The sequence below is a fragment of the Numenius arquata genome, chromosome 19 (genome assembly GCF_964106895.1).
Source record: "Numenius arquata chromosome 19, bNumArq3.hap1.1, whole genome shotgun sequence".
NCBI classification, from domain to species: Eukaryota; Metazoa; Chordata; class Aves; order Charadriiformes; family Scolopacidae; genus Numenius; species Numenius arquata.
In genome coordinates this window covers 10,596,787-10,609,906 of record NC_133594.1, presented here as the reverse complement: position 1 = coordinate 10,609,906, position 13,120 = coordinate 10,596,787, and the positions used below count along the sequence as shown (strand labels likewise).

The following is a 13,120-nucleotide window of genomic DNA, read 5'->3' as shown; positions in this document are numbered from 1 at the left end:
ATAGATGGAAAAGTGACTCATAAAAATAAAGCGCTCACTATTTCTCAGTGATATATTTGAAGCTGCTTACACCTCAATTTTTGCAGTGATAAGTGAAACTTTTGAAGTTCAGAGCACAGCACTTCCAAAAATAAGGTTCCACATTTCTTCTTCCAGGCCCCGAAATGAGAAGTCATGACTGACTGCAAAACTGGGCAACTCCCTTGACCAGGCATCAGGTCGTATTCTAACTGTAGCAGAGGCAGGGATTCAACCCAGTTGCCCAGAGTCTCACCCTCAAGCTACAGCATCATCCCCATCAACAAGTGTGCACAAGTGCCTAAATCTTTTCTGTCTATCCTGAGACCACACACAATCTTAATCAAAATTATATCTGAATTCTGTTAATAAAAGATCCTTACCAAATCTAAAAGGTGCATGTCACCACTCCGAACATCTTTCCCACGGCTCAGAAGAAGGCCAAAACATCTGCAAAGCCAGGCAAAAAATTAAACCACAAAAATAAGACTTCCTCATAAACAAACCATTAACATTTCTTATCTCAATATTCGCTGTCATCCATTCCAAGCAGCCCATCAATCCAATAACAAATGCCAACAAACCTTGACATTTGAAAGCAGCATCAAGCACATCAAGCAAAACAAAGTCAAGCCAATATTAAAAACATCGAGCAAGATTTCATAAGCTTATTTACAATATGATTTCACCCTTCCTACAGTAGCCTGGGAAGTTGTTCAATTATCTTTATTTGCAAGAACAGAGTACAACAAACATTGCTAACGAGGGTTCCCCATCCCGCAGGACAACTTGGCCTGCATTCTTCCTCCCTTCAGGTTTTTTTTTTTGGAGACACATTTGCATAGAATTTACCCTTTGATACAGACAAGAATCAGGAAATTCCAGATGAAGTGCAAGGACCTGTCTTTTATGGTTTCATTTGGCAAAGACTTTTGGCCCACACAGGTGTATTCCACTTCATCCCCCTGGTTTACCACAACGTCCTGCATTTCTCTGCAGACTGCAAAGCCGAGCAGAAGCTGCGTCTTTTCTTTGTAGTGTGAGCAGCACTGAACTCTGTCAGTAGTCAAAAAACGCAAGTTTATTGCTAAGCAGAGAAAGATTCGAAGTCTGAGCTATCCTCTTCCCTACACAGACGCTCCATATTCTAGAATTCCAGACTGTGGCAGGTTCAAAGTGTACATACAACAACATTCTCAGATGCCTCAGAGATGAAAGGAAAGCAAATTGAGATAACTCAGTCACTGATTACAGCCTCAGCACTCAAGACAAACTGGCCACTGAAAAGAAAAGCAAGATGTTTTTAAAAAAAAAAGACTTTGAAATGGGTATTTAGATTGCACAAGCAGGTCTGTGCAAGATTTGACTGCGCCTGGATCGTGCCCCTGCCACACACACACTGAACAAACCAATCAATCTTCTGCACAACCTCACACAGGAGAAGTGTGTGGTTAAATTACATAAACGGACTATTCATAGAACAACTACTAATCTGCTGCCTCAGAGGAAAGAGCATAAAATATCAAATAGATAAAGGATTTTTTAAAAATCAATAAAATTACCTCTCAATAGCAAGTTCTTTATTAGTTGTCTGTTGGACGTAAATCACTATCTTCTTATCAATTCCCTGGCGGAGTTTAAAGCATTGCCTGTCCTTGTCTTTGGGAACCGCACTGTTATTTACCAGGAAAGGAAAAAAAAACCCAGAGCGTCATTTATTTGTATTCGTTGCATGTATCAGAACAGCATCAGACACTTGGTGAAGCCAGCTTCTCACACAAAAGCACTCAGACCCTTCTTCCTTGCACGCTGCAATCAGTAACATGAAAGAAATGGCAACATAATTAGGTGGCATTATTTGATCATTGTTAGTGAAAACTAAGTGTCCTTGGTTTTCACAAATAAAAACAGTGTTTTTATACTGTGTGGCTTAGTGTTGCGAGAATTCCAGTGGCATTTCAAGAAAGTTTCTAAATATTGATTCCCTGTGTAACACGCAAGTATTATCTGTTAAGCAATTACTTATAAGAAACCACGTCTTGCTTTCTTTCACAAGGGAGGTGACTGCTGGGACACATGACAAGCCAAAAGCCAAGAGAGTGCACCAATCTTTAGACTGTTTCCCTTATTTTTTCCTCTAGAGAGCACCTTCTCCCAAATGCTGCAAAAAGAGGGGATAGTGTGTTGCTGTGAAAAAACCCAAAGTTACACTTCAACGCTAACAGAGTGGCTATTCCCTGTCGAGCAGCACTAAATACCGGACAAACTGAGACTGTTGGGTTTTGACTTTCCTTTTAAGTCAACCAGATGTTCACTTTTCCCTTGGATGTAAAAATAATCCATATTTTATTTCAGACTTTCAAACTATGCGTTGTTACCCCCAGAAGTTGCAAAATGGACTGGGGAGTATTGCCTATAGTTTAACAGCTCCAATAAAATTTGAGTTTCTTTTCTGAGAGAGGTGCTTTCCCAGGCCAGGGAATGGTGACCGCCTCTAGCCATCAGCAGGAGTTTTGTCTCCGGGGCCAGGACAGAGGATTTACAGACCTCCAGCCAGACCTCATTTCCCCGGCACGACAGAAATGCACCACTGGTGACCCAGGGTGACGAGTGAAGGGAGATGAGCCAAGACAGGGCCAGGTACATTGAAGACTGAGATCAGAGACTATGTGAAAGTGTTCTCTCAGCTTCCAGGTGAGCACGGGTCTGCACGCGAAGGATCATACGAGGATTAGTGTCAAACTGCTAAAGCTTGGTATTTGAACTAAAACCTGTCACACAATAGAGGTAGAATTCTGCTCAGCTGGAGACAAAAATCCACTTTCCTTCACTTTGTACAGAGTAGGTACAGAGCTTTTGAACAAATGCACCACCCCTAATGCAACTGTATTTTTGTAGCTGAAAAGATCTTGAGATACATCTCCAAAGCACCGGCTGAGGTTCCAGCTGCAGTCCATGCAGACGGACATACCCCAACAGCTCTTAGCAGCACAGCTTCTGCAAACCACGTAAGCGTGGAATCCTGGGCTGCCTACACCACCAGCGCTGCTGGGGCTGTGCTGACATCGGTACCACGCCAGGAGGACCGAGCTGCACCCGCGGTACCACCATGTGCTGAGCTACACTTCCACCGCCGGGCACCCCAGCGGCTGCTGCATCCAAGCCCAAGAACCATCAGTACCTTCCAGGCTCAGGCCCTGAGCTAACTCTTTTTTCAGTTTCAACACTGGAGCAGTCCTTTGGAGTGCCGAATAAATACTGGATTATTAAATGGGATTTATTTAATAAATAAAACTTGCGCTGGATGTAAATCCAAGAGGAGAAACGTCTCTGAAGCTGTGGCTTGGAGCCAACACGCTCAACAAGTCAGAGCATTTGGCAGACACATACTGAAATAAAGACACTTCAGCAATTACAGAACACTATAAATGGTTAGATAAAACATCTAAGGGCACTGTGTATAGGCTAGGCAGAAAAAAACCCCACTTTTTAGCATAAACTAAAAAGGTCTTTTTAGAAACCAAGGTTATTCACCATCAGACTGAATATGGAAACAGCATTAGCTGATACAACATGAGAAGCTAACACCTTCACCCTACACCAGCACTTGCTAAAAACACCTGGTTCAGGAAAGAAAAAGGAGGAAAAATTAATTTTAAGAACTGGGTCGGAAAATAGAACCAGTTAGAAACAGATGCAAGCTTTGTTTGTACAGCTTTTTTGATAGTGATGAACACTATTTTACAGATCAGGTCAGCATTTTAATGAAACGGATCACAGCAAAACCAAGAAGAACTAATATTGATTATGTGATAACAAATTGGAATCCTGCCTTCTCAACTACACCTTTCTTTAGTTCTGGAATAGTTATGTGGGAACAAGCTTGAGATCTTGACCATGAAGCTCTTGGCTGATGAAGCAGCAACAGCCCTCTACCAGACACTAAAAGTTAGTATGTCTTGTGACAAACGTTTGGCTGAATACTTCTCTAGAGAGCAACTTATCTTTTGGGATCAGAAAACTTATTTCAGAAATTTAATTTTTCAGAGTTTTAATTTTCTCTGCCTCATCTCATGAGACTTTATTAAAAATACGCACCCTTATGCCTCCTGCAGTATTCACACAGCCTCAGCACCTTTGAAAACCTGGCCGAAAACGCACACAACTCTGGCTACAAGAGCACAACGATGCATTTCCAGCTTCAGCAGCAATTCAGCTAAACACGACTCAAAACACATTGCATAGAAAAAGGTTTAAAGATGAAAGAAAAATACAAAACAGAAAAAGCACTTTGCAGGTAGCACCAGATTCAGTTCAATGACCAAGATGAAATAGGCAAGAGGGTCATCACTGCTTTACTTCCCCAAAACACTTATGTCTGAGATTCATTTAAACTAGAATAGGAAACTTTCAAAAAGGGGATTTAGGGACCCCCTCAGACTCACGCTCTCTTTTCACTCACTTTCCAACAGAACCAGATGCTGTATGCACAGGAACGAAGAATCTATACCTGAAATAACCTTTCCCATCATCTTCTTTGATTTCCAGTGACACGGAGAAGGTGAAGATATCGCTGTCTGGAGTTTGTGGGGTGGCGATGGCTGAGAGTGGGGTTTGTTTGGCAGAACGACGGAAGGCAGTGGCAAAGCTGTACAGTATCCGGCTCACCTGATGGCACCAAAGAAAGATTATAAAGCTACAGATATACAGAACACAGCAGTTGAAACCTACCTGAATTTTCATTAAATAATAGAATGAGAAGTAACTGGAGGAAAATAATTCACTTTTAGCATCTAATTAACTGGTTTTCTCCACATCTTATAAGGATAAACTATTAAATAATGTGCATTCTTATTTCCTATCTGAGGTTTCTACAATTATCTTAACTTTGGGCAGAAAAAAAAAGCCGTAAGTGATGAATTACATTACTTCTAAACTGCCTGAAATACCTCCGTTTCATTTCAGTAATGGCATTTAGATGTACATAATTATAACTGGACAAAAAGATTCAACTTACAGCCTCTTGGATTTCACATCGGAAGACATGAATCCTGAAGAGTTCTGCATTGTAGTGGCTTTCAGTGAAAGCAAAGCAATCACTTTCAGGGGTTCCATCATGCCCTCGTACACAGAAAAGGATTTTATAGATTGGATAGTTTGCTATTTCTGTGTTTGTCTGAGGATCTAAAAGTCTGTCAAAAGAAAGAGAGGAAAAAAACCCAAAGCTTGAAGCTTTAGAAGAATTATTTCAGCCTGATATTAACTTGCCAGCTTTAACAATTTCATAGCTACTGGAGAAACTACATCACAAAGAAACTAGCTCCTGAGTGTCATTTCTTGCAAAGCTTGACCAGAATAACTATATTTAAATTGAACAGCATAAAAAAGTACAGTGCAACAGCCATTTCCACCAATAATTTCCCCACAGCTTTCAGGGCTTAGCCTTCAAAATGCTACAGTAATATGCAGCAGAGGACAGCCCCGTCCCTGTTAAGCCTCGTGGATCAGCCATTTTGCAGCCCTACAAATAAAACACTTTACAGGCTATTTCTAAAGTGTCATCAACAACCACTCCCACTATGGCTTTTGGGACACCTTGGATCATCATAATATTTCATACTGATCCTTGGACATAAAATGTCTTTGGTAAACAAATTCAAAGCATCGTTGTCCTCAGACCTCTTTAAAACCCATTTTTTCCACTAAATGAAATCCCAAGTTGCTCATGTCTCCTCCCAGGTGAACTGGTAGTTTTTTTCCTTTGCTAGGAGGAAATTAGATTAAATGCACGAAGTCCCAGAGTGCACCTGGGTGAGCTTCATACCTCACTGTTCCTTCAGAGACATTAGGCACTGACAGGGTCACATCTAGAGAAATCTGGCACTGGCCCCGTAAGATGGACATCATCCTGAGGGCTTCCACTTCGCTGCGGGGAGCGTTCACAGAGGCACAGCCCAAGTAGGTGAGCTTGCTGAACACCACGCTGTCCTCATCCGTCACAGGGGTGAAAGGGCTCAAATCCTCACAGTCTGGGGGGAGACACAAAGTTGAACGTAAGAAACAAAAGAAGGTATATGTAAGTTATCAGAGATTGACCCATGACAAACCTGATGACAAAAGAGACCAAGAAACACATTACAGAAAGTCAGGTCAGGCTTTATAGGAAAACCCTGCCTGATGGCAGGGAGCAACTCGGCTATCTCAGCTCTACAAGCAGTTCACTCACAGGGCTTCCCTTCAATATGATTTTCACTACAGCGATAAGATGCATAGATGAGCTAAGCAGACTAGTATTTTGTACAGCCAGGCATAATATTTCTGCACACATCTCGAGGCTAGTATAGCAAGTTTTTTTTCAGAAGAGAGGATAATTCAGCATATGGTAATTTGTATCACATAACCTGGCATTCACTGCCCTAGGCGATTTATCATGGGAGAAATGGGGAAAGGAGAGTGGATGCACCTGTACCTAAATTTCCCCTTTCCCCACATAAAGCTAGTTCACAAGATACTACCAGGCATTTGGCATTTTTTTCTAACCTCCCTGGGATGGTTTCACTGGCAAACTCATTTCTGGTTTCTGGAGTCCTGCCACCGACACTGGATTAATGGTAGAGGATGCTGAAGCTTCAAGGACAACAGGTTCTTCCCCATCTCCATCAGTCCTAACTTCTTCCCCATGGTCCCGGTCACTTGACTGATCTTCCATGGGTGGGTCCATCAGCACGTCCTCAAGTTCTCTCTGGAGCTGCTGTTCGCTTCCATTCCCCACAATCTAAGAGCCACAAACAGAGTTGGGACACAAAAAAAGGCTGTTCAAGTGAAAAAAAACAAACCACCCTCAGGCACAGAGTCATTCACATGGCTTTTTCTGCCAACCAAAGCAGCAGTTAATAAATTTAACCTAGATACAACCAAAAACACAAACTGCAATGTGCAAACACTCAGCAGTACAGATTAGATCCTCCCTGCTTAACAAACTAACAAAAGGAGCTCAAAGCAGGAATTTTCTAGTACTGGAGAAAGTGAGGAGATTACTTTAAAAATAGTCTTTAATCACCAACTACAAAGACAAGCTTATGATAGGGGAAACTTACAGATGTCTACAGTACAGTGGTCTGTAATAATTCTCAGAATAGTACCAGAAAGGGACAAATATAATTACATATGCTATGTGGTTCCTGGGTAAGACAGCAAGGTTTCACAGGAAGAGAAGGATGTGGAACAGGATTATGCGCTCGTGCTTTGAAGAGCTGGTGGTGTCTTATTTCCTAACACTCATCTACAGCCTGACTTTGCGTTCATTGAAGTCAACATGAGAGCATGAGGCAACCTAAACGGTGCTAAGCTAGAAAGAGAACCAAGACATTAATTTCAGGAAACTCTTAGATACTGCGTATCTAAGGAAACTTTGTCCATTCATTCCTCTGCAATTAATAGGGAAGTGGCTGATGCTTTACACAGTTTAGAAATTAAGCACGGAAATGGAGTTTACAGAAGTATTTTACCAGATGGCAGTCAGAGAGAGGTACCTGATTCCAACACCTCAGCTGCTGGGAATTTTGCTGGCACCAAAACTCAGCCCCAGGAGCAGAAACGCATTTCTATATCCTTACGTCTCTGTAAGCTTACTGACTTAAGACAATACATGCAAGCTACTAAAATCCAAATTGTGCAACTACCTCAGGTCCTTAAAAAAGACTGTAAATGAAGTCTTATTAAAGAAAATTTTCTTTTTTTTTAATCTTTAAAATAAGATAGGAAAGAAAGTGGTTAAAAACAGGAGGAAGAATACAGAGCAGGCAGAAATCTGCCCGTAACACCATCTCAGTATTGAAGGAAATTCTGTCTGCCTCAAAACTAGCACCCGATAGTAGAAAATTATCTTGAAAGCACCTAAAGCAATGGCCAAGGTCCTCACATTTTAACAGTGAATAAATCAACCTGAAGTCCAGTTAAGATTGCTGAAATAACACTGGACCAGACAACAGAACACCTTCATGCACACAGATGAGCCTTGCAACGAGTTAAATATACTAGAAACAAAAGATCAGGTGTCACTTACATACTCTTACATCCATTTCCACCAGGTGTGTCTCGGGAATAATTACAGCGAGATTAGAGGTTTCTCGGCCAAGTCAGAATTCAGATTTATGGTCATTTCTATTGCATCCTAAAGACAAACTTCTCAGTTCAGAGGGTAAAGGAAGAAACATGAAGTTTACTTACTGTCTTCTCCTTCACGCTCAGACCCACAAACTCCAAATAATTATCTGTATCTGCAGACTCTATCTACAGTGTATTAAAGGTGTAAACTGCGTATTAGTTTTCTGGTGAAAAATAACTATTTAATATACCAGAATATTAACAAAGAACAGAAACTGCTGACCTGGAATTACTCTAGAATAGAGCAGAATACAACCACTTTAAGAGAAGAAAGAAGTCCCAGCACGCTGTCCTTCAGAAGAAAGTTGGCAAAAAGTGAAATTCACAGATAATGAAAAAACTAGCAAGCATACAAGATGCTAGAGGCAGGAGAGACATTAAAAAAATAACCTAGTGAATGTTTCACAAGTTTTATTATTGTTTAGATTCCATAGTGAGATGTTTGTGCTCTTGAAACATACTCAAACAGAAACTATTTTTTTAGTACATGAATGTATTTTAATCCATACTATCTGGGATCACCCACCAGGAGCAGGATAAAATAACTGCCTTACTCAGCTGTACATCCACAGAAGTATCAGTAACCTGTAACTAGTTACAGGAATTCACACATTTGCATTTTCCTCCCAATATTTTTAGCATTCTTCTGCATGATTCATTATGGAAGCAATGAAAAATCTTGCACATGCCTTGGTCATCCAAGGCATAACCCCTTGAAGTATCAAGTTTATCATTCAGGTCTTTGCAGGCATTCATCAGAAAGAGGATGATGATGATGGAAGATGCACCATGTCACTTTACATAGTTCACGTTTTGCAATAAAATATAATGAATCAATTATAATGTCCTACCAGCCCCATTAAAGTAACTTCTAGTTTACAGGACCTGTTTTCTGTGAAACCTGATGTTAAAATTCATTCAGAAAAAATATGGCTCACGATTGTATTCAGATGAAATATTTATCTATCTGGACTTGAGAAAAAACAAAAATAAAAAAGTGCATTATTTCAGTCCACAGCACTATTCCTTAAAACTACAGAATAGCAACAAACATGAAGTGAGAGTCTTCGGTTTGATGCACAAATTTCACACCCTATCACAGTCAGCAAACACAAGCCTAAACTTCTAGCACCATCCTCAGACTGCTCTTAGCAAATGTAACATCCTCAAATTGCTTTTCTAAAAGAGCAGAACATCAGAAAAAGATGCCCAATACGAACCCGAACTTATTTTCTGCTTTTCTTAGTGAGCACATCAAAGCAAGTGGGTTTTGGCATATACAAATTAACTTAGTTATAAATACCAAAGCAATTGCTTCTCCCTGAAAAAAACTCATCTAATTTGTTCCTATGAAATACACCACCTCAGTTCTCGTGTTGTACTGTTAATAGTCATTTTCCATATACTGCTTAAACACTTTCAGATATTTTAAGATACTGCCAACGACCTTCACAATTCCACTTATCCATGCACACAGATAAACAGCTTAATAATACAGTAAAACTGGATACTGGATTTTTGCAAGCTGGAAAAAAAAAAAGGGTACCAAGACCAAAGCCATATTCTAGGGTAGTATCTCTCTTTTCTTGAAGAACAATACCGAAAGACAATTCCTGTCCTGAAGACCAGCCCCTTTCCTCTGTTAAAAGTTTTCCCCTCCTGAAGCAGAAGGCAGGAGGTTAACGGGAAGATCCCCGTATGGCAGAATTTAGACCGCGCACCGACGGCTTATCGAAGGTATAACATTTCCATTAATCACTCAGCTCGCAGCCAGAAACCAAACAGCACAGACTCTCCAACGTTGCAACACTGGAAGGCTCAAGGTGAACCACTCTGTTCAAGGATTGTGCTCAGTCTTGGCACCAAATTCATAAAGGAGCTTATCTTTAAGACCTGCAAAGCTCTGTGACAGTCAGTGCCAACTCAGGGAATAGTATAACTTTGTTCTACAATTGTTGGTGATCAGGAGGCAGCAGAACTGATGTTCTTTTCTCACCAAGAGAAACAGCACACCTTAGCCAGCATTTTATAACCACTTTGGAAGCAAACACATGAGGAAAATTTAAGAAGTTTCAGGAGTCGGTTTGAAATTGATTAAGGATATTCTTCTCTGAAATATTTGCAAGCTTTATGAAGATGACATTATATACAAGTCTCTTCAATTTGTTTGATTGTACTAAACAAGACACAGCGTGTGATACAAACGCTGCAGGACGGGCACAAGGCAGTCGTTAGACCAGCAGTACAAATAGCTCTCACGGGGAGCAAGAAGTGTTGCAGACTACGGCACTTCAGGTTTCCAAATATTTTTTTGGAAATAACAGGATGGAATGGAAAGTCTGGTTGCCCGTGTCTGTCTCCTGGGGTCTCAAATGATGATGCATCACAACTTCGGGAGTTAATCTCATAACTATCACATAAGCACTCTCGGGGTAAGCACCACTATGGAGACTACTCTGAATTCTCAAGTATTTACAGCTGCTGGTATTTGCAGCACCTGGAGAGACAAGCGTGAGGTTACAGTCTTTCAGCAGGTCTCACAGATCACCAGGCTGATCGTTCAAGAAAATTTCAAGTTTTTTTAGACTACCCCATGATGTGAAGTGTCAATCTTCCGCAACAGCAATACAATACAAGTGAGTATTTTTGCCAGATTAAGGGAAAGTAAGATCTTGAGACTCTTAACTAACAGAATTAGCTTGAAGTAAGATCTTGAGACTCTTAATTAACAGAATTAGCTTGAAGTCCTATGTAAAAGAAAAGAGCCACCATAATGGTATGCCTGGTCCAGGACTCAAAGGAATGCAAGAAAAACAACCAAATCAGTTGGGAGGCAAAAGCAAGATGAGCAAAAGCATCAAGAAACATTCAATAAAGTCTCTGTTACAACTGCTGCTAAGGAAAAGAGGAACACCCAGTCCAACAGGCAGAACACATGACTTCTTATCATCTTTAAAGACATTATTTTGAAGACACAGATGCGACTGTAGACTTCAGTCTGTTGCAATGGTGGAACATCTCTTTCCACCTCCCACAAAGAACACACTAACTTGAACTCAACTGGAAAGATCCGGTTTTCAACACATTAAAATGACAGAATTTGGAGCGCACCTTACTGGTGTCACTTTGCCTAAAGGCTGCTGAAATACAAATTGGATGAAAGATTTTAAGTAGCCAAAAAAAAAAAAAAAAAAAAAGGAGAGTGACAAGGGCCCCTTTTCAGAACAGCACTTTTAGAAGTGAGAAGATGTCAATGCCCTTCCAGTTCACACAAGCCTACCACATGGGCTTGTATTCTCAGATTCATGCCAAGTTGTTAGTTATAACTACACTTCTACATTTCTTAAAGAGAACATTTCACATTGGGGAAAACTTTAATACATATTTGAATTAACAGATACGGTCAAATCAAGTGTATGTTAATATTGCTTTCCATCTGAAAGCTGTGATGAAACCACAGTTCCAAGTTCTTGACAGTCCGTTTCATCCTAAGCGTTTCATGAAGGATTCTGCTAAGTGGGGAAAAACCCCACAGGTAGTGATGGAGAGAGCTCTTACTCAAAACCTAATTATCACCTCTGACATCAGCAAAAGTAATGCAGAAATTACTGGCAAAATCAATTCTGGAATAAGTTCTCCTTTCTGTCAAGTTTTCCACAATAAAGAAGTCCCTCTTTAAGCTCTCTATGGTTAGTTTGAGTTAGAAGAATAGGGAACAAACTCAGGTTATTGATTCTTACCTTCAGTCCTGTTTTTTCATCATCACTACCATTATTTGTAGATGGTGTTTCATCCCCTTGCCTGGAAACCAAGACAAAATCTTCACTGTTAAGAGTGGATACCGAGTCTGAAGAGACACTGATTTTTCCAACAGAAGCCTTGTCATCCATGACTTAAAAAGGAAGTTCGATTCATGAATGAGATTAAATATTTTATAAACTCCTGAAAAACAAAAATCATAAAAATACTTATATAAAACTTCATGCTAAAATGCTCAAATGTTTCTTTTCAGAAACTCGCTGACTAGTTATAAGAAGTAACACATCTGACAGCATAACCAGGTTCCAACTCTTCTCTCAGCGTACACTCACGGCCCTGCTTTCCTTTTGCCAAGAAGCAGGCGACCATTAGAGCACTGGTTTCCAGAGCTCACCAAAGGGAAGTTAATAAATCTTTTACATCCTTCTACAGTATTTGAAGATTATGTCAGGCTCCATTTTCTACACATAGCACAAAACAGGCCCTTGGAAGACACACAGCACCTGCTGACAAAGGACTCGTATTAAGGCCATAACTATAAAGTCATTTACTTTCTTCACACAATCTGTCTGCCTTCACCTACATTCACGCAAAAATGACTTCAGCAGCTATCAGAGCTCACCGCATGCTGCAGTCACATTCTTTTCCCCTCAAAACAAGAGTTAGATCTAACTCTTGGCATTTTGTGGTAAGGATGCTCTAAAACCTTGGGATATACAGCATTTTATGAAACTATGCTGAATTTTCTGTACTGTAAGGAACAATAAAAGAAAAGACTTCCAAGAAGCAGGAAGAACAGCGTAGGCTGGATCAGTACTGAGAACGAGAGCCAACAGAGGATTTTAAAAAGCTGGAACTGGCACTGAGAGGCATTTGAAGAAAGGAACAAAAGGTGAAGTTCAGCTGCACACCTTGAACTCTACAGCACAGATTCTCAGAATCCATGGCTCAAAACAGACTGCCGTGATAAAAATGGGCGATTAAATTTCCCAGAAACCCAAATATACCCTTATCACAATGGCTCGAGTCTTTACGTACTCCCAAGCATGACCAAACCCAAGTGCTTTTTCAGCCTCAAGTTATACCTCCCGTTCGTGGAAGCACTGTCCCAGCCTGGCTGCCAACCGAGCAGCCGAACGATGGAGCGACCTGGCACTTCCACAAGCGCGGCTCATCG

General features: G+C 40.6%; 1 protein-coding gene across 1 annotated transcript in view; it reads right to left on the bottom strand.

Moving 5' to 3' along the window:
* The window catches only part of RABGAP1 (RAB GTPase activating protein 1), a 62,823-nt gene extending 50,710 nt beyond the window's left edge, over nt 1-12,113 (bottom strand). Inside the window, exons 1-7 of the mRNA XM_074161328.1 lie at nt 11,925-12,113; nt 6,559-6,793; nt 5,843-6,047; nt 5,036-5,210; nt 4,529-4,686; nt 1,581-1,691; nt 402-468 (exon numbers count right to left, since the gene is read on the bottom strand). Coding sequence (XP_074017429.1) covers nt 402-468; nt 1,581-1,691; nt 4,529-4,686; nt 5,036-5,210; nt 5,843-6,047; nt 6,559-6,793; nt 11,925-12,074 — 1,101 coding nt within the window. The 5' untranslated portion in view covers nt 12,075-12,113. The remainder of the gene's footprint in view (nt 1-401; nt 469-1,580; nt 1,692-4,528; nt 4,687-5,035; nt 5,211-5,842; nt 6,048-6,558; nt 6,794-11,924) is intronic.
* Nucleotides 12,114-13,120: the final 1,007 nt, after the last annotated feature.